At 42.8% G+C, this 18,815-nt stretch overlaps 10 protein-coding genes across 10 annotated transcripts; 5 read left to right on the top strand and 5 right to left on the bottom strand.

The window, feature by feature from the left end:
• Positions 1 to 96: 96 nt before the first annotated feature.
• Positions 97 to 1,047, bottom strand: PUMCH_004699 (uncharacterized protein; the record flags this gene model as incomplete). Its single annotated transcript, XM_063023626.1, has 1 exon — positions 97 to 1,047. One exon carries the CDS (start codon positions 1,045 to 1,047, stop codon positions 97 to 99), a length of 951 nt encoding a protein of 316 aa, XP_062879696.1.
• A 2,438-nt stretch (positions 1,048 to 3,485) lies between these two features.
• Positions 3,486 to 3,947, top strand: PUMCH_004700 (uncharacterized protein; the record flags this gene model as incomplete). The annotated part of the gene is made up of 1 exon (XM_063023627.1): positions 3,486 to 3,947. The coding sequence occupies one exon, from the start codon at positions 3,486 to 3,488 to the stop codon at positions 3,945 to 3,947; it is 462 nt and encodes a 153-aa protein (XP_062879697.1).
• A 1,375-nt stretch (positions 3,948 to 5,322) lies between these two features.
• Positions 5,323 to 5,973, top strand: PUMCH_004701 (uncharacterized protein; the record flags this gene model as incomplete). Its single annotated transcript, XM_063023628.1, has 1 exon — positions 5,323 to 5,973. One exon carries the CDS (start codon positions 5,323 to 5,325, stop codon positions 5,971 to 5,973), a length of 651 nt encoding a protein of 216 aa, XP_062879698.1.
• Positions 5,974 to 6,060: 87 nt separating this feature from the next.
• Positions 6,061 to 7,533, bottom strand: PUMCH_004702 (uncharacterized protein; the record flags this gene model as incomplete). The annotated part of the gene is made up of 1 exon (XM_063023629.1): positions 6,061 to 7,533. The coding sequence occupies one exon, from the start codon at positions 7,531 to 7,533 to the stop codon at positions 6,061 to 6,063; it is 1,473 nt and encodes a 490-aa protein (XP_062879699.1).
• Positions 7,534 to 8,354: 821 nt separating this feature from the next.
• PUMCH_004703 (uncharacterized protein) lies at positions 8,355 to 9,743 on the top strand (the record flags this gene model as incomplete). Its single annotated transcript, XM_063023630.1, has 1 exon — positions 8,355 to 9,743. The coding sequence occupies one exon, from the start codon at positions 8,355 to 8,357 to the stop codon at positions 9,741 to 9,743; it is 1,389 nt and encodes a 462-aa protein (XP_062879700.1).
• A 1,035-nt stretch (positions 9,744 to 10,778) lies between these two features.
• Positions 10,779 to 12,032, top strand: PUMCH_004704 (uncharacterized protein; the record flags this gene model as incomplete). Its single annotated transcript, XM_063023631.1, has 1 exon — positions 10,779 to 12,032. The coding sequence occupies one exon, from the start codon at positions 10,779 to 10,781 to the stop codon at positions 12,030 to 12,032; it is 1,254 nt and encodes a 417-aa protein (XP_062879701.1).
• A 193-nt stretch (positions 12,033 to 12,225) lies between these two features.
• Positions 12,226 to 13,551, bottom strand: PUMCH_004705 (uncharacterized protein; the record flags this gene model as incomplete). Its single annotated transcript, XM_063023632.1, has 1 exon — positions 12,226 to 13,551. The coding sequence occupies one exon, from the start codon at positions 13,549 to 13,551 to the stop codon at positions 12,226 to 12,228; it is 1,326 nt and encodes a 441-aa protein (XP_062879702.1).
• A 902-nt stretch (positions 13,552 to 14,453) lies between these two features.
• On the bottom strand, positions 14,454 to 16,160 carry PUMCH_004706 (uncharacterized protein; the record flags this gene model as incomplete). The annotated part of the gene is made up of 1 exon (XM_063023633.1): positions 14,454 to 16,160. The coding sequence occupies one exon, from the start codon at positions 16,158 to 16,160 to the stop codon at positions 14,454 to 14,456; it is 1,707 nt and encodes a 568-aa protein (XP_062879703.1).
• Positions 16,161 to 16,433: 273 nt separating this feature from the next.
• Positions 16,434 to 17,183, bottom strand: PUMCH_004707 (uncharacterized protein; the record flags this gene model as incomplete). The annotated part of the gene is made up of 1 exon (XM_063023634.1): positions 16,434 to 17,183. The coding sequence occupies one exon, from the start codon at positions 17,181 to 17,183 to the stop codon at positions 16,434 to 16,436; it is 750 nt and encodes a 249-aa protein (XP_062879704.1).
• A 785-nt stretch (positions 17,184 to 17,968) lies between these two features.
• PUMCH_004708 (uncharacterized protein) lies at positions 17,969 to 18,799 on the top strand (the record flags this gene model as incomplete). The annotated part of the gene is made up of 1 exon (XM_063023635.1): positions 17,969 to 18,799. The coding sequence occupies one exon, from the start codon at positions 17,969 to 17,971 to the stop codon at positions 18,797 to 18,799; it is 831 nt and encodes a 276-aa protein (XP_062879705.1).
• Between the last annotated feature and the right edge of the window lie 16 nt (positions 18,800 to 18,815).

Raw genomic sequence — 18,815 nt, forward strand, 5'->3', positions numbered from 1 at the left:
ATTTGTTGTGGCAGATAAGCTGCAGTTGCAATTTCAGGCTCTCCACTCCACGGGGTCCTGCAGGCAAGACGCAAGAATGCTGGCAGACGTTATCGATCAATCTTCAGAGGAGGAGTAACCGCCGAGCGTCGCCAATAGCGGGGATTGGTTTTGGTCTGCGATAGAATTGTTTTTGTCGATTTTCTCTTCAGATTTTGGAAGTTCGTGCGCTAAATCTTGATTTTCCTGATTATTTTCCGCTGGTGGTGCTATCTCCGTCTTGACTTTGGGTTCGCCAGCAGTCTTCAACAGAGCCAAATTTCCCAAGTTTGCCAAATTAACCCGAATCTTTCTCAGAACTGTTGGCATGGGGATGGCTTTGTTGTTGACTGGCTCGGGGCGGAGCTTCTTTGGTTTGGGCTCTTCGATGTCTTGTCTATCCTCAGTCAATTTCGTCTGAGCTCTCTCAATGGCGGCATCGGCACCTCCCGCCTCCTGAAATTTGGCTGCCTTTGCATGTAGATACGTAAGATGGTCGTGCATTTCTTGTTCCTTCTGTTGTTCCAATAATTTCTCTTCTAGCGAGTCCATTGTTCCCGATGACAGCTGGGCCTGCCAGAACGGGTTATTTTTCCTCTTTTGTTTTTGTTGCTGAAACTCCTGATTCTCGCGCTCTTGTCTCTCCAATCTCTCAAGCATTTCATCCTCTGTTTCCTCTGGTTTGTGCTCTTTTCCCTTCGAAACGTAGTTCCTTACAGCTCCAGAAACTGGCTCGAAGCCACTCGACTTAGGGTCGGTGCGAAACACAAGTTGGCCATTACAGCGGGGGCACTTGATGTGGAATTTAATAATTTTCACATCCAAGTACTTTTCTGCGGTGATTTCCTTCCGGGCATTGAACTTTCTACGTGCAGCAATATATTCGTTGCACAGGAGACATTTCATCGAAAATGGAAGCATAAGCCTTACCCGATTGATGTTTGGGTTGGTGTTTTTCTTTTTCTTTGGAACTTTGTCGGGATCATAGTCTGGCGGATAGTATTTGTTGATGGCTTTTCTTTCAGACATGGTGGGGTAAAAACGAATCTGCAGAAGGTGTTCGGATGAATTTACAACAGAGAAGAAAAATACTGAGTATTGAAATGAGTCAATTCCATTCCAAAAATGCTTCTAATATTCGAATTTGGGGGCACTTAGAAGGCCGATGAGCTGCCTCTAGGGAGTCAAAGAATGAGTTCCGAAATGACATCCGACAAAATATGGACAACAATCTGCAATTGTTTATCTGTTAGAATAAAAACAAAACGTCGATTTATTTTTGCGATGTGATGGCACATTTGCCATGGTGCTCTGGTGAGGTGTAGATTTCCAAATTTAGTTGTGCATCATTACCGAAGAGTTTCGAAGAAATTTTAGGAGATAAGAATCATGTAAATTGCTGAACTCTGAAGAGGGCTGTTGAATACATTCCGGGAACGAGGGTTTTGTGCTTGTACGATTGGTAGAAAACATCGTACTAGCCCAAACACAACCTCTACTTCTTGCCGTTCGCTACAAATCTGTCGTTGATCAAATCGAAAATTCAGTTTTTGATATATGGACACTCTAGTCCTAACGTAGTTGTGGGCAAGTTCCATTATGTTTTTCAAGGACGGAACTGGCGGTCCAATCATTTACTTCGTGTCTCAATTCTGTTGCTTACGTAGTCTATCAAATTCTTCAGTCTAACAATTCATTCTGAAAAACAGCACATGCTCTGGAATCTGATCAGAACACTACAATTGTTGAATAAGTGTACGTCTTTAACGGATAACACTGGCAAGTTTATAAGCTACCTCTAAAGTCGATCTGGTTTGCAAATTTGGAAATTTCGAAGACATGCAAGTATAGCAGGTGGTGGTTTGGAAGAAGCCATTGGATTCAAAGCGGACATTAGATGGTGAATTACGGCTTAGATATGATTCTGGGATTGAGTGTTTGCCTGAAATCTTTCAGAAAATATTAGCCAATTCTATGACACCGGAAAAACCTCGGCTTCAGCGCCGATATACCTTTCTAGTCTATCACTAAAGGTATTTTGTCTCAGTCCCAATCTCGTGGTCTACCTGGAATTCTCTTCGTTTGGGAGATAAACTCAACATTATCAAGGCTATGTACCTCTTCATGCTTACATTTTAGCAATTAATCATTGGTGAAGATCCTCTCTGAAGAATGGCTGCAAAAGACTGCACCCAAGTGATTCGTTTTGGTTTTTTGCAGTCACATGTCTGCCATCGTACGTCATAAGCCTAGCGACCAATCACAGAACACAACGTCATCCACGGAATTCATTATACTGGAACCTAGAGGGAGGAAAAACGGATTTAGGCCCCGGATCAGATTTTGTGGTGTTGACAATATTGTTAGCTGACTCGGAGCAACCAGTATGGGATGGCTTCAACGTGACTAACAATATCATGTGGTCTCAAACCGTCACAAATCAAAGTTGGCGATTTGATGATTTTATCAGAAGGAATATCAATAAAGTAATAATACTCAGAAATCATTCGTAGTGGCTCATCTTGACAGATAGTTGTGTAGTGGTACACCTTTCACCTTTCTTTGTCGAGACATAACTCTCTTGGAGAACATCAGTGGATTGCTGTAATGACCTCGCAGCTTCCTTTTGCATAATTGTTTCACAGGGCAATCTCCTTTAGTAAGTTCAATGTTCCAGTTTATGAGATGGTGACAAAGCCAGCAAAAGCTAAAAACAAGTCTTCTCAAATTGAACGACAGTCAACGATGTAGGCTTCATAGCAAACTTAACCTCAAATTTTATACAAATTGTCTATAAACTTCACATTTATGATACAAACATTTCATTTCTATTGTACATTCAGTGCACACTCAATTGACCATCGCTTAACCCCGAATAGGTAGGAACAAATCTTAACAAATTACATTGATCACTCCATGATATCCATATTTGCCTCATTAATATTCCGATTTCCTCAGGGGCAGTTTCGATCATGGAATTAGGGAAGCTCTAGCACAGGAACTCCGCTCCACTATATTTATAGCCAAAAGCAACGGGATTATCGGACCAAGAACAGAAGTAGCCCCCATCCAGAGTAATTATAGTTACAGCAGGTGACACTGATCAATGATAATGAATGATAATACAAATGATGAATGACAACTATTGATCATCAGACATTCTAAAATTGTAATTCTCGATTAACCTACCATTAATAGTTACACCACTAATAGTGCCACTAATTAGTATCACCGACTAGCACCACCACCAATCAGCACCACCATCAGAGACTAATCGCATCGCCGGTATTGCCGAACCCAAACCACCTGACCCAAAAACCCCTAAAACACTGCCGACAAGATTCCATCGCCCACACTAAACCAGATAAAATTCCATTCGCTTAACTGTCACAGACACAAATGTATCATGACACTGTTTGTTTGTACCCGATTGGGGATCAATTTCCGTTAGAGGGAGCAGTCACAGTATGCACTTGCAGCCACTATGTAACCTGTCTACAGACCTGACCATCCATGGATCAGCAGGTGACTGGTGGCAGAGACAAAGATGGCATTTAAGTGGTGAACGCTACATGAAAAAACAAAAAAAAGTACCACAGAATTATCAGGGGTTGGTCTTCAACAAATTGAGCGAAATCCGGAATTCACCAAAACTATTTTGCATCCTCAAATCGCTTTTTTCGACCTCTCATCATCTCTGCAGTGCGCCTATTGCTGTGACCCAATGCGGCACCTCAAACGCAGCAAACCGGCAGCTGCAGCCTAAAGACGGGAACCCGAACTGGCAATCGGAAATAGATGTACGCGAGAAATGTTTTTCGAAAAAAAAAAGTACAAACTATTGCGAAATTTGCAGCTATTCAATTTTTCCAACTTTCCGAATTATTCCACCTCTTTTCCCTTCATTTCTGGCCCCATCTCTCTCATAGGCCCCTCCTACCCCGACCACACTATTAGGTATACAGCACATTAGGTATGTAGCCCACCTTCGGCGCCCGTTCCTGCAGGACAGGCTCGATCAGGATGTGAGGGATTTCTGACCATGCTACGGGTATATATATCGCCAGCGGGTCGAATTTTTTAGAGTATTGGTTTTCTGTATTATATATTCTGGCCGTGCCATTAGCTGCTTCTGCGCAAGTGAAATCGTTCCCACGTCGTGATTTTATCCCTCAGTGTCTGTATTTGTATTGTGCTATAACGAAAGCGAAAAAACGCCCCAAGTCAAACACAAACACCCAAAAGAAAAACAACTCCAAATTTTCTTCTCCTCTGTATTTTCGACGGTTCCCTTTTTGTCCCCTTTTCCTTCTCCCTTCCACATATACCCCCAGAGAATGTATTGTCTTTGATACAATGCCGTTCCTATCCAAGAAGAAATCTACGTCCTCCACCAGTCTGGCGTCGTCCAGCACGTCGTCCGCGTCCAACAGCAGCAATAAATCCCAGTCGTTCACCAAATTCGATGAGAAGAAGGACTATGTGCGTCGCTGTAGTATGAAACGTACCAAGGGAACTCCGTGTCCCGTGTCCTTTTGTTTGGGAAAGAAGTTGTAGCGGGCTACAACGGCTAAAAAATTCAGTTCGGCTTTAATGCCCGGTAACTAGGAAAATAAATACATGGTTCATGGTATAATGGTGCGTAGGCTTTTTGCCAATTACTATAACTACGAGACTAATATGAGATTCCAACAACGAGATTCCATAATCTGAAAAATCTAGATTCAAAAATTACTGACTCCAAAAGAAGCAAATGCAGATATCAAACAAACATGTCATTTTTCAAATTCGTGACACAAATTTGTGGTAACTCGTGTATGGTCTTCTAGCCGGTAATGTTGTAGTTCAGCACAAACTGCAGGAGCACGCCCCATTTCCTCCTACCCGAAATACTCTCCTATTGCACTCAATTACGAGCTCAATTGGGAGATTTACGGTGGCAATGTGGGGAACGATAATCGGGAGAAACTCTGGAAAATGTTCACGAGTTTTAAGTTGTGGCCAATAATCTTCACGAACGTGTGGTTCAATTTTACTATTGCGCTTATCTGTCGTTTTATGGTACGATGGATTGGGTAACTGCCATACTGGCACTGATAATAGATTGAATGTAGGGTTTTTTTGGGTTGTTCTAGGTTGTCTTTTGTTCGAATTCTAAGTCATCTTTCGTGAGTATCGCCGTCTAGACTGACACAGTTGCTCTTCATAGACTTGATAAACTTGACTATGTAGGATTCGAGACGAATCTGGGCTTGAAAGTCGTCTGAGTGCACTTTCAGCTAATTGTGTGAATACAGATTTTTGATGCTGGCAGGTTTTGTTGACCCTAAGAATTTGTATCAACACATATTTTCGAGTCACAAACAGTACATGGTACATTCTTTTTCTTGTTGTTTTACTGTATATTTTCATTCCTTCTCTTTTTTTTCAATTCAGGTGAAATTTTCAGAATCAATCGTTTCACCCGATTTGTTACATTTTGTACAAAACTCAGACCAATTTTTTAAACGAGCAAATTCAGAAAAAAAAAACAAAAACAAAAACAAGACAACAAACGACCACAGACATGCCCAGTCGTTTCTTCTTCTTGATTACTATTATTTGGAACTTCAAGAACTGACACTGTTGACACTCTTCAATGTATACAGTCTCCCAACACAAATACTCCACAAAACACACTCTGTCACATCCAAAATGGCCTCTTCCGAAAAACAATCTCACTCTTCTACATCCTTCGAGACTCAACGTGACCAATTGGTGCAGGAAATCGCCTTGGCCATGGACTCAGTGGTGTACAACCTCGAAACACTCAATCGTTCTCTCGCCGATTCAGTTCTGGTTGGAAAGGATTTTGAAGGCGTGGCCAGCTTGTGGAGTACATTCTACGATGGTGCTCGCACAAAACGAGATTTAGGTGTTGATGCTGCTCCAGCTGACGAGCAACAGGAGAAATAAGAACAAGCGTGCAGTAAAAGAGAGACGACAAGTTTTGGAACATTTCTATGTAAAGTTGAGTTATGCTATTTATGTGGAATTGATTTGCTAGACAGTCCTTTTTAGGACGTACAAGCAGCCATCCAGACCCCATCTACAATTGAATGGAAGCCTGAAAAAACCAGAAGCATCTGGTGTGACTCTGGTTTGTCCAACACCCTCCATGATCGTGACCGCTTTCCCAATATTGTATCCACGAAGCGCCAAAGCACCTGATTGTGTGGCGTCGAATTCCAACAACTTGATTTCATTAGCCTGGCAAATTCCTCCTGATGCAGCAACCTGGCTGGCCAATTTCTCCAGAAACGTACGGTAGTCGTAGTAATCCGTCACAAGGAATGGGCCGGCAACATTGAAGTGCCCAACCTCTTCCACAATGTTGACGCCTAGAGCAGCCCGGAGATGGTTCCAGTTCGTGTATTTCCCGGTGCTACAGTCGCGATGAACATAGATAAGTCTTAACCCAGAGGAAGACGCAAGAGGAGAGAACCGTAATCTTGAAAGTGAGTAAAGACGGTGGTAGTACAGAAGCCCTGTAATTTGCGCGGAGCCCAATTTCTGTATTTCAGGAGAGCTGGCGACAAGAATTGTTGGCTTGTGAACCATAAAATTATCTTCTTGAGTGAGAACTAAGCTAGCACCACTGACAAACAGGACCAAGACTTTGACCACTTCGTTCAATATGCTCTCCGGGGTACTGTGGTCCTGGCTGATCACAATGCGGTCATGAGGCCCGATCTGTTTAGAAGGAGGTAGGTGCTTAATGCAACTGGCCACGGCAGAGATCAAATTGAGTTGTGTAAATGAAGTCAATGCAATGACCTTATGATTAAGACGAGTAGATAACTTCAATGCTATGCCTCGATCCTTCTCCACGGAGTAGTTGTTTTCAAAATCCGGTTTGTCTGTTAAAAAATCAAACTCTTGTAGATCGAGCACCAACGAATCATCCGGGAGCCGTTTCAAAAGTGCCGCGCTTCCTTCCTGCGAAAATGCTATAGCGCTGTTATCCAAATGCTGTTTAGCATCGCTTTCATAGACATGCACCGGGACTTGAGCCAAAAATGCAGCTGTGGCCACTGCAAATGCAAATTTGTTGACCATGAACAATGACACAGGTATAGCCACTTCCAGAACATCCGTCAAAGACTTAAGACATTCTGATATTTTGCACACTACATAGTTTAACTGGGAAATTCGAATTGAGTCGCCGTTCACAACAATCGTGTCCTCCTTTGACGAGCCATGGTGTGCCACCAAAATCTCCCAGATATCGTTCAAATTACCATTTCTGAGCTTGTAGCTATCATATCGGATACCAAGACCAATACGCAAGCCAGTTGAATAGTCGAGTTTCGGGGATTTGTGGATGGCCAGCTCGTTTGGTTGTCTCGTTTGTTCAAGTAAAGTCTGTTGCTCAAGATATTCATGAGGCACATCACGATTGAAGTCAAGGAAGGCCGTGTAGAGACAGAAGAGTCCAAGAGGGACTAGGAGACTCCATAGGATAAGAGTTAACATGAGTGGATGTACATCTGGGATGAAATATGAGATTTAGTGAGGTAAGCGCATATAGTATACGAGTTAAACGAAGAAGGTTCGGACACGAACAATAGGATGTTCAATTTTTTTTGGAGACTAACAGAAGATGTAGAAAATGTTTCCAAGTGGAATGGTTTAATTTAAGGGTTATGTGGTATTGATTTGGGTGTAGTTAAACCGGAAATTTGCAGCCATACTTACTAATATCTCTGAGGCAAATAGAGTTCAACAATTGAGTGAATCACGAGAAAAAAAAAAAGAGAGAGAAGGAAGAAGATGAGAAGTAAGAAAGGGAGTGATCCGAAATATTCATTCGTCCTACTGGAACAATGTAGTATGAATCATGACTACGCCTACCTTGACCACTCGAAACTCTTTCATGTTGCAGCCAAAGCGACAGGGGTACTCAAAACAATTCAAGAATCTCTCAGTCCCATTCTTTGATTTGTTTATTTTTGCACTCGGATATATATTGGGATCTACTTGAGACTATTTCTCAGACGACCTAACAAAACACAACTAACAACGAACACGGTCATGGAAACGGAACACGAAACATCCGAGAAAAAAATTGGCAGAAAAAAGAATTAAAGAAATAAAAAACTGAACACAGATATGTTTCACATCTTCTACCCCCCATACATTCCACACCCAATTCTTTATCTGCGTTCCCATACATCGCACGCTACACCATCGCGCATTTAGATAACATCTACTCCACAATCTAATACTCAAAACGTCCTATCACGGACCTCCAAATTTCTCTCCGTGCAGAAACAAACACCATAGTCTCTCCCGGAATGATGCCCCGCCTCCGAGGCTCCAGCACCGTGGTGGTGTTTCTCTCTGCTATATGGCTACTCCTCTTTCTATTCTATGAGCATATAATTCCCTATACTGCGGCTCGGCGATGTCTGTGGGGCCATGTGGCCAATCAAAAGAACATTTTGTTTGTTGCCGATCCCCAACTTATCGACTCACATACATATCCTGGCCGAAACAGCGCGCTTCTTTCACTTTCACAGCATACCGTGGATGTCTACCTAAAACAGAACTACAAGGCCCTCGTCAAGCACTTGAAGCCGGACTACATTTTCTTTTTGGGAGATTATTTGGACAATGGACGGCTGTGTGCAGATGATTACTACGAGGGAGAATTTAAGCGGTTTGAGCGTATCTTCAATCAATTCCCTCAGTATGTGCGTGGGAAGAACTGGTTCACATCTATTCCTGGAAACCATGATGTTGGCTTTGGCAATGGTGTTAAGGCGGCTCTGCAGACTCGTTTTGCGTCTCATTTCGGCCACCCCAATAGTATAGAACTGATAAATGGCGTGGACTTCATCCTACTTGACACTCCTTCATTATCCTCGGAAGACCCAACGGTGCGTCAAAATGCTGCAAATTTCTTGCATACGCTTTCAAAGCCTACCAAGCCCAGGGTTCTTCTTTCGCATATTCCTCTCTACCGTGATACTACTCTACAACCATGTGGTCCCTTCAGAGAGCGCAATCCGTTCTTGCAGATCGCAGGCCATCAATACCAGCTGGCTGTGTCGCCTGAGCTTCTGAAAGAACTCTTGCTGCGTATTCAACCACAGTTGTTGTTTGCAGGTGATGATCACGACTATTGTGACATCACTCATGATTCAGGCGCGCGTGAGTTCACTGTCAAGTCTATTAGCATGGCTATGGGTATCAAGTACCCAGCTGTGCAACTTCTCTCTTTTGCTGGAGAAGGGCAATCTTTGAATTATGACACTCGTATGTGTTACTTACCGCAGCCTTACCTTGATGTTGTTGCGTATGCCTTGATGGCCGTCGTCAGCACTGTTATTATCTTGGTATGGAACATTAAACAGCGGTCATCGCGCTACAATTATTCAATGTTGCCTGTGTGGAGCCTGGAACGCACCAGCTCGGACTTGACTGAAGATCAGGAGGGTATTTCGCAAAAGGTGTACGAGTTCATGGCAAACCTGGATAGAAATTCGGAATTCATCCCACTACCTAATTATACTTTCACTCCTAGAACCTGGGAGAAAAGATGCGAACGGGCAATTCTCAATAAAAAGCAGTCTTTCGCCCGGGTGGTGCGCAAATGGAATTTGCTGATGTGTGTAAAGCATCTTGTGGTCACAACTGCTCTTACATTGTTGTCTTACAATTTGGTCTTGGTGTTTATTTGAGGTATTTTATAGATATAGCGTCTGACTGGTCAAAGTCAGGCCAAAATAAACCCTTTCACTCATACTTCTATTGAGGAACCATCCTTCTGGCCTAGTAATACAGAAGAACTAGGGAAGCAAAATTGATGAAATGTAAAAAATAGAGATTAACATCATTTTTCTACCAGCCCTTCATTGAAAATCGATTCCAAAGCGATTGCCCCAGCGTTTGTGTTTTGGGCCTTTCTAGATATTATGAATGATAGAGTTGACAGGGCTGAAATTCACAGAGAGAAGATGAATCGCGAGAATATATGGTATTTCAGAGAATCATTCGGTTATAGTCGATTTATTTTCGAAATGTTTTGAAGACAACGACCAACTTTTCGTACTGAATTCTTCTCACACAATCTAATTCATATGTTGATATACTAGAATTAATATTGCTACAATGCACAAAGAATTCAATTCTTGCTTTTAGAGCAAGTTACGACAATAAACAGATCATTGTCACAACAAAAAATGTAAGTGCTACTGTCAATAAATAGCTCCTGCGTATCGAACCACCCTGAAACCACTAAATAAACTGGCCCTTGATTTCGCCACCTACAGCAAGATTTCTTTTGATTTGTGATACTTCAACGGATGATTAATACCAAATAAGTCGATTTTTTCATGAGACTCAATTTCATGAGATATGAATTCCAGTTCAGTGGTAAATTAAGTTCGAGATCACTTTCCTCATTGGGACATGGTACTGCACCAAAATGTGTCTATTCAAATGATCAAGCGGGCCAGTTTCTGGAACAACTTGCAAGATTATTTAATTTTTCAAGGAAATATACTTCCTTTTGTGGCTAATTCAGTAAATTGAATAGACTAATTAAGAAAATTATTACTCTATTACTCCCCAAATTCAAATTCCCACTCTAATGACCTGCAGGTACATTTCCATATGCACGCGAACCTCGTATTGTGGATGCAAACGCTCATAAATTGTATATTTCTACTTCTCCATTCTTCGACAATAACGCCCATTCTTTAACACTCGACAAAATGGGATGTTCAGCTAGCGTCATGACGGAAGAGGAAACTCGCTATCAATTGCAAAAACAGAAGTCGCTTGCAATAGATAGAGCTCTTCTCCAGAAGAAAAAGGAGGAAGCAAACCTGATCCGAATTTTTCTCTTGGGTGCTGGAGATTCTGGAAAGTCCACCGTATTGAAGCAAATGAGACTTTTGCACAATGACTCTTTTACTGACATGGAGCGCTGTCACTATACTCACATCTTATGGATGGATATGATCGAATCCATGAGGATGCTTATTTTCAATGCTCGGAAGTACAAAATTCCGTTGGAATGCGACAGGCCCAATTCACCTCTTATTCCATTCAAACGCATTATTGTCGAAACAGAAAGACGTTTTGCTGAGGAGCCAGACGACGATGACAATGATTTGGGGGACTACGCTGTTGGGTACTTCAGCCAGGCCAAACCAAGGCCAAAAAGGAAAGATACAACTGACTTGGATGTCACCCTGTTGATCAGTGACTCAGACTACGAAGAGGAGAAGATCGAGCCTGTGGGCCGCAGACACTCCAGGGAAGATATTGCAGAGGCCATTCACCAGCTTTGGAACAACGACAGAGGAATCAAAAAATGTTACGAACAAAGAAACCGTTTTCAATTGGAAACTTCAGCACTGTACTATTTCGAAATCGTTCACAAATTGAAGAATAGAATGTATCGTTGCACTGACAAAGACATCTTGATGGGTAGAATCAAGACTACTGGTATTTCTGAGCACCAGTTTAAAGTCAAGGGTTCGGTGTTAAAACTTCTTGATGCAGGTGGACAGCGTTCCGAGCGCAAAAAATGGATCCACCATTTCCAGCATGTAAATGCGATCATTTTTGTTGTAGCGGTTCTGGAGTATGACCAGACTTTGTATGAAGACGGAAGGGTGAGCCGTATGGAAGAGTCTTTGTCATTGTTTGATACAATTTGCAATTCTCGGTGGTTCTCGAACACACCGTTCATTCTTTTCTTGAATAAAGTCGATCTTCTTGAGGAGAAGTTGCATAAATCTCTTATTACAGATTACTGTCCAAATTACAAGAAGGATCCGCTAGATGTGGAGCTGGTTTTGGACTACTTCGAGAAGACGATTTTGAGTTTGAATCGCTACGCCAAACCGATTTATGTCCATCGTACCTGTGCAACTGACACTGCAGCTATGAAATTCGTATTGAATGCTGTCACCGATATGATGATTTCGCAACAGCTCACCAAGAGTGGACTTATGTAAACGCTAGAGGCGTATTGTTCTTAGGATTCTGCTTCATCTTTTGTGTAGTACTACACTATCTTAGTTCTTATTGACGATTTGCTAAAAGACTACAAAGTCAGTATTTCTAATTTATTTATTTTGAATTCGTGAAGAATATGTGATGCAATTATATAACGGTACTTAACGCTCGATAGCAGGTCGGGCGAGAAGCTTAGAATCTCATCATGGCCATGTCGTTTCTGGCTCTGTTGTAGTCCAACAAACCCTCGATGGATCCAGTACCGGCAATAGCAATGTCCTTGTCCCACAAGGCAGCAGAAGCCCAAGCCTTGACGTCGCTTGTGGTGATAGCGTCGATGGAGGCCAAGTCTTGCTCAACAGAAGCTCTGAAGCCGTTCAACAAGACCTTAGAGGCAATCTCAGAAGAGACAGCAACAGGAGAGTTCAAGGCACCCAACAAAGCAACCTTAGCAGCGTTCTTACCTCTGGCAACCTCAGCATCGGTGATAGAGACGGTCAATCTGTTCCACTCCTTCAAGGTGAAGTGTACAAAGTCGTCGATGTTGTAAAGGTTAGAGATCTCGGCGTTGAAACCCCACAAACCGGTGTCGGAGTAAGAGGTGGAGAAGTGGGTGTACTTGTCTACGATGTGGTAGTCCTGGACGATGGAAGCCAACTTAGGAGAGGTGAACTTAGCAATGGCAGCGTTGTGGTCGAAAGAACCGAAAATGGCAGCAGCAACCTGAGCAACGTGGTAAGCTGGGGAGTTGATGCCCTCACCTTGAGCAGCAATGGAGATGTAAGCCTTAGGGATGGTGTCATCTCTCAATCTGACCTCAGAACCCAAGAAAGGAGCAGCAGGAGCAGCAGCCTTGTAGCCAGGAGCGAGCTTCAAGGAAGACTCGACGGCGTCAACAATGGCGTCGTGGTCAACGTTACCAGAGGCGGAGATAACGGTGTTGTGGGCCACCAAAGCAGACTCCAAGAATCTGGTAGCGTCGGAGTGCTCCAAGTCAGAGACAGAGTTGTAAGTACCCAAAGTTGGCAAACCAAGAGAGTGACCCTGGAAAGCAGTAGCGTTAAGGTGCTCCAAAACCATAGACGATGGGGTGTTCTCCAAAGCGTCGATCTTGGCGATCTGGGCATCCTTAGCAGCAGCAAAGTCAGACTTCTCAATCACCTCAGCATAGCTAGAAACCAAGGAGGCAACGGTCTTGGCAGCAGCAGCAGCGTTCTCGTTGGTGGATTGACCAATAACACCGTTGAGCTCCTTGGTAGCATACAGAGACAACAAAACACCATCCTTCAAGCCCAGACCCAAAATGGCCAGACCCAATGCACCAACACCATTGTTGTATGGGTTCTCAGCTCTGGAACCAGCACCGAAGTAAACACCCACGGCGGCAGAGGTAGCGTGTGGGTTTTGTTCGGTAACCACAGTAGTACCGTTAGAAAGGGTTGTGAACCTTGGAGCGGCGTTGTAGGTGGAGACAAGACGACGGGCGGCAGGAGCGCGCGAGCGGAGACCACGAATCATTGTTGTTTTTTGGTGGAGGAGGTGGTTTGGTTGAAGTGGAAGTAGGGGAGAAGTGAAAAGAGACAGGACCAATGAGGGAGCTGCGAATGGTGGTGTGGAGTGTGTGCAGGGCTGAGATAGATGGTAGATAGACGGATTGAGGGATTGGGAGATTTGGGGGTAGAGGATGTACAGGCTTTGGGGGATAGCTGTTCTATTTAATTTGTTAATATTTTTTTTTTATGATGACTTTTGGTTTGGTTTTTTGGTGGGCTAGTTTTCCTAGCTTCTGGTGATTTCGTATGTTGTAATTCAGTGCGGTTTGGTGGTAGGATGGGGTGATGTTAGTGAGAATGAACAAAAGTGAAGATGTGAAATCATGGAATTTGAGATTTTTGATTGAGGCCGTATTTGTGTTAAGTTGTTTCTGTTTTCAATTCGTTTCATTCTTGTTTTCTAAAAATTTCGTGTTTTGTCTCGGAGATATCAGTGGACTGTTACTTCAACTGTTCCCAATCTCTTCTGATGTGTATTGTACTGGTATTGATATTTAATGAGGAATGATTTGTATTAATTGAGTTTTATTTTCTGATTTCAATTGCTTCTCCTTTTATTGGCCTTGAGCTTGATGTTGTGCTACTCTTGGGACACATTTTTTGATGAAAGGTAGTCAATGTGCCAAAGATCTCAATTCCTGGTTCAATCAAATAAACTTAAATTTACAGAATCATTATTTATACATCAATGTTCACTCTTTAGTAAAGCCATTCGAGTTCTCCACTGGTAGATCATTTCCAATAGGGTAAAACTCCATTTCTCTCTCAAGACGAGCACTTATTATAAAAATCTCTTTATTTTTAGCTTAGAAAACAAACCCATTATCTCATTTCTCCGTACATTTACTATGTAGAGTCTTGTTCCATTCAATTGTACCAGTCGTCCATAGAATCCAAAAACAGCATTGTTGGCAGCGAATGATAGTGTGCCATGCCCTGTCTCAAGTTCTCTTCGAAAACATCCCGCTTGCGTTTCTGGCTCGACCGACTGCGCTCTCGCTGGCCTCCGTCGCTTCCAGTCGATAAACGGGCGGCCAGGAGTGAAATATCGCTTAAAACCAACTGCCAAACCTTAGTCTCATCACATGTCGAGCAGTGACATTGAGAATCTTTCTGGTGAGCTCTGAGTGAGCTGGCACGGAAATTCCGAGTTGAACTTGGTCGGCGGCGACCCTCTCCGTTCCGATGACTAAGTCTTTGTTGACTAGAGTTCAAGCCAGAATGATCATAATCTAATTTTGACAGGCCACCTTGGCTTCGAGAGTGACTTGAGGGTTTTGCGCCTGAACTCGCCGTTCTCTTGCCTTCTCTAGAGCCACTCATCAGAGACCTCCGGGATCCATGGCCAGATTTTGGTCGCAAACTCACCTGAGAATTGAGTGACTGTTTCATTGCTGAATACAGTGAGTCGCAATATTTCCTTTTTGGGTTCATAGATGTTTGTTCTTCGTGGTGAGAGGACAACTCGATGAGATTTGAAGATGCGTCGGCGTGAGCAATCGATCCATCACTCTTAGGTCTTTCTTGACGAGTTTCGATGTATTTCTTAGGCTTCCTCACTAATTTTCGGCGAATCTTCCTGGTTACTTGGGCCTCGGGTTCGAGCTTCGCGAGCTTCGAGTCGCTCTGCCCATTTACAAACGCCGCAATTTCTGTTGCATGGCTATGTATTCTTTTCTTCTCGTGTACTTGAATGCCGTTGGCCAGATTTCGACTTCTTTCTTGACGAATGTTCTCTTGGTGCTGAGGCATTCCAGAATAACCATTTCCAGTGCGCTGTGACGATCCCCCGTTGGCCTCAATAAAAGTAGAAGCAATAACAAATTCTTTTTCCACGGGTTTAAAAGTATTAAATGTCTTCAGTGCTCTTTTCTCTGGCCTTTGCCGTTGATGCTCGCACATGTTGACTGGACTAAGAGAGCCAGTGGAACGCACATGCATTCGACGAGTGAAGTCTACATCAAGCTCCATGGGATGTGGAACAAGATGCACTGGGCAATAGGTACTCTTTCCCGTTGAGCTTTGTCTCCTACGTGATGCAGGGCTTTTGTGTTGCTCTTCTTCTTGATGGTAGTCCTGAGCAAACCTTACTCCGAGACTCCGGTCTTTCAGCCCAGCTTGTCTGAATTCCGACCCAATTCTTCTGGAGCCAAATAGGCGGTCCGAATTGTTGGATTTTGTGTGCAATTCCCGGAGTTCACCGTCCAGTTGACGTGAACCAGTAGGCGCCGTGTGGACTCCTCGAGGCCTAGCATTGTTGTAGTATTCCAAGATCTCGTCAAAATCATTATCCTCGGGTTCTTTCTTTGCCAATGTGAGAAATTCTCCTGGTCTGACAAAGAATGGATCGTGAGGGTTCGTCCGCAAGGAAGTGAGTTTTTGATTTTTGAGCTTAGTGTGTATCACACGAGGGTTTCTAGAATTGCTGTAGTAATTTAATCGGGCATGGATCCGATAGTAGTCGAAGTTGTATTTGACACTATGGACGAACTCATCCAAAGATGTCTGTTGCAAATTCGAGACCATTTTGCCCATGCTCGCTAACACTGTGTCGATTTTCTCACGATTGACCATTTTGAATTATGGACTATGTGTTTTATGTAGAAAAAGGGTAGTAAGTTGTTTTTGTAACTCGAATTTGCAGCCAATTTCAGGTACCCAATTTGTCAATTGACACATACAAATAAATGAGAGGAAGCAAAAATTGAAATTTCGGCAAAACAGAAATCGGCGTGGACCTCTGCACTGCTTGGTTCTCCTTTATGAATTTTGATATTTTTGGAAAATCGTAACTATGATTTCAATTGTATATATATGTACATTAAGTTGAGTAACACGCATGCGTACCTAGAGACGGATATAAGCTCTCTGTGCAATGGCGTTTTTGTGAATTTGCGCCCGCTTCTCGTATCCTGAAGACTTTCCCTCCCATGCAGAAATAATTTCTTCACCCAAACGCACCGAAAGATCATTGGACATCTTTTTGTCGGCACCATCCAAAAGCCATAGGATGGTCTGTCTGTCTCTCTGTCTCTTGGTCAAAGGCACGGGAATGACGACGTTCTTGGCGAAACCAGTTTTCAACGTCTTCACAGCAAAAATAGGACTCATTCTCTCCAACACCTCGTAAAACACCTTGACTGGATCTTGTCTGGTTCTCAAGTAGACAATGTAAAACGCACGGTTGACAATGTTACGTGCCTTGGACTTTTGACCATGTCTCATGATCAAATTGATGAAGTAGTTGATGACGGGATCGTCACGGATAGGAACTTTCATGTTGGCATACCTTTGTACTTCTTGCAACTGTTCTTCTGTGGGAACAAATTTCTCTCTCAAAAATGGCTCTGGGTTGGCCAACTGGGCAAGATAAATTTCTTGCTCGGTCTCAGGTCTGTGGTCACCTTTCTTCAAGGCATTGACGGCAGCCAACCATTCGTCAATGTCTGATTCGGAGACAGTGGTTTTTTCTAGAGGGAGGATTTGGGCTGTGATGCTTGTGGTGGCGGAAGAGGAGTACCGGAGCAACGGAAGAGGCGACACAGCTGCTCGGCGGAGCGGAAGGGCAGATACTCGTGAGAGGGCTGCTCTGAACATTGTGTGGTTATAGATTACTGATTGATAGGTCTTGAAATTTTTCAGATCGGTTGTGAGGTATTGTGAGGCTGGTGCACGGGTGTTGAGATTGGACTTTGTACAAATTCAGAGAGAGAAGAGGTGGAGAAAAAATTAATTGGAATTTTTTATGCTTTTGAAACTTTAATTTGTGATAGACTCGATTTGCATTTTCATGCTGATCTTCTTGTGTGTGGTTAGTCTTCTCAAATGTTTTCTTACTCATGAGAATGTGCTTTACCAATGACACGGTATTGATGATATTTTTGAATGAATCACATAAACAACATTGTCTCAAGGAGTTAATAAATTATTGAGTTGTATATAAACTGGCTAGTCAAAGGTAGACACTCGTATATCGAAGACGAAGTTGATATCAGCTAATCTAAGATTCAATTTTTTAAAGTTTTTGAGGCCATCCATGTTTTGACGTTTTATTTTGTCTCGCATTGTATAAAATATGCAAGGATCACTCGTTTCAAAGTGTAATCTCTTCTAATCCTTTATAAATACCAAACCAAAAGATGAAAATATTATCAAAACAGGCAGATAAATTGTGTTCCTAATTTTTTTTCCTCTTTGGTCTTTGAAGATCATTCGTTTGCTTGCCCTCATTCAAATACCATCTTCTATCTACTATCACTAGACTACCCCATATTTCAGTTTCTTGAAAAACAAAACGTAAACACCACGGAACACCGTAATTTTTCAACAGTAGCTCCACGAGTGAAAGTATCTGCACCTCTCAAACTGCTGCTATCACCACAATGGCAAAAATATCGGTGCCTTCCCTAGACCCAGAGCTTCATAAATTGGCCTCGGATATAATCTCCAAAAAAGGTCTAGATGACGACCAAAAATGGGTAAATTCAATCCATCCACTTCTCCTAAAGCGCTTGGAGACAATTGAGGCCCAGATTCAGCATTCGGTGACCGCTAACGCTAATACACCCCCCACTACCACTTTGGACGAAGTCAAACGCACTCTAGAACGGATTCGGGAAACCATGGAGGAGAATTTTGATAGCGGACCTCCTTTTACAATTCGCCGGATTGCCGAGCTATTGGTCCAATATGAAGATAGCGAGTACTCATTAACTACAGTTGCACTGGCACACAAATATCTACTGGCATTAGCACGGTTGATTTGCGTGCAATCGAAAGAAAGTTCATTTAAAGAGTTGGAATTTGTTTCTGCCTCGATCACCCTGGGCTCCAACAGCAACGCCAATGGCGAGGAATTACCAAAGGATATAAAGTTCGAACGTCTTCTGTGGGACGATGCACCTATTACAGAGACGATTTTAGTAACGAACAAAACTGAATTGCTCGAGAAGGTGGCTGAGAGACAAAATTCAATGAAAGAGAATGAGGAATTGGATGAAATTTCTAGTCCGAAGTCGGAGAAGGAAGAATCTTCTGTGGAGGCTAATTTGAAAGATGCAGATAGTATGGATAAAACTATGGTCTCTGATGCTGACAAAAAAGATGGAATAGCGGTGCAAGATTTGGTAGACCCAGTTGAAGTCGAAGTTGAAGTTGAGGTTGAAGGTCCCGATTCAGAAGATCATGTGTTGAAACGGGCCAAGCTTGACTAAACCAGCTGATTTAAAA

The sequence above is a fragment of the Australozyma saopauloensis genome, chromosome 6 (genome assembly GCF_035610405.1).
Source record: "Australozyma saopauloensis chromosome 6, complete sequence".
NCBI lineage: Eukaryota > Fungi > Ascomycota > Pichiomycetes > Serinales > Metschnikowiaceae > Australozyma > Australozyma saopauloensis.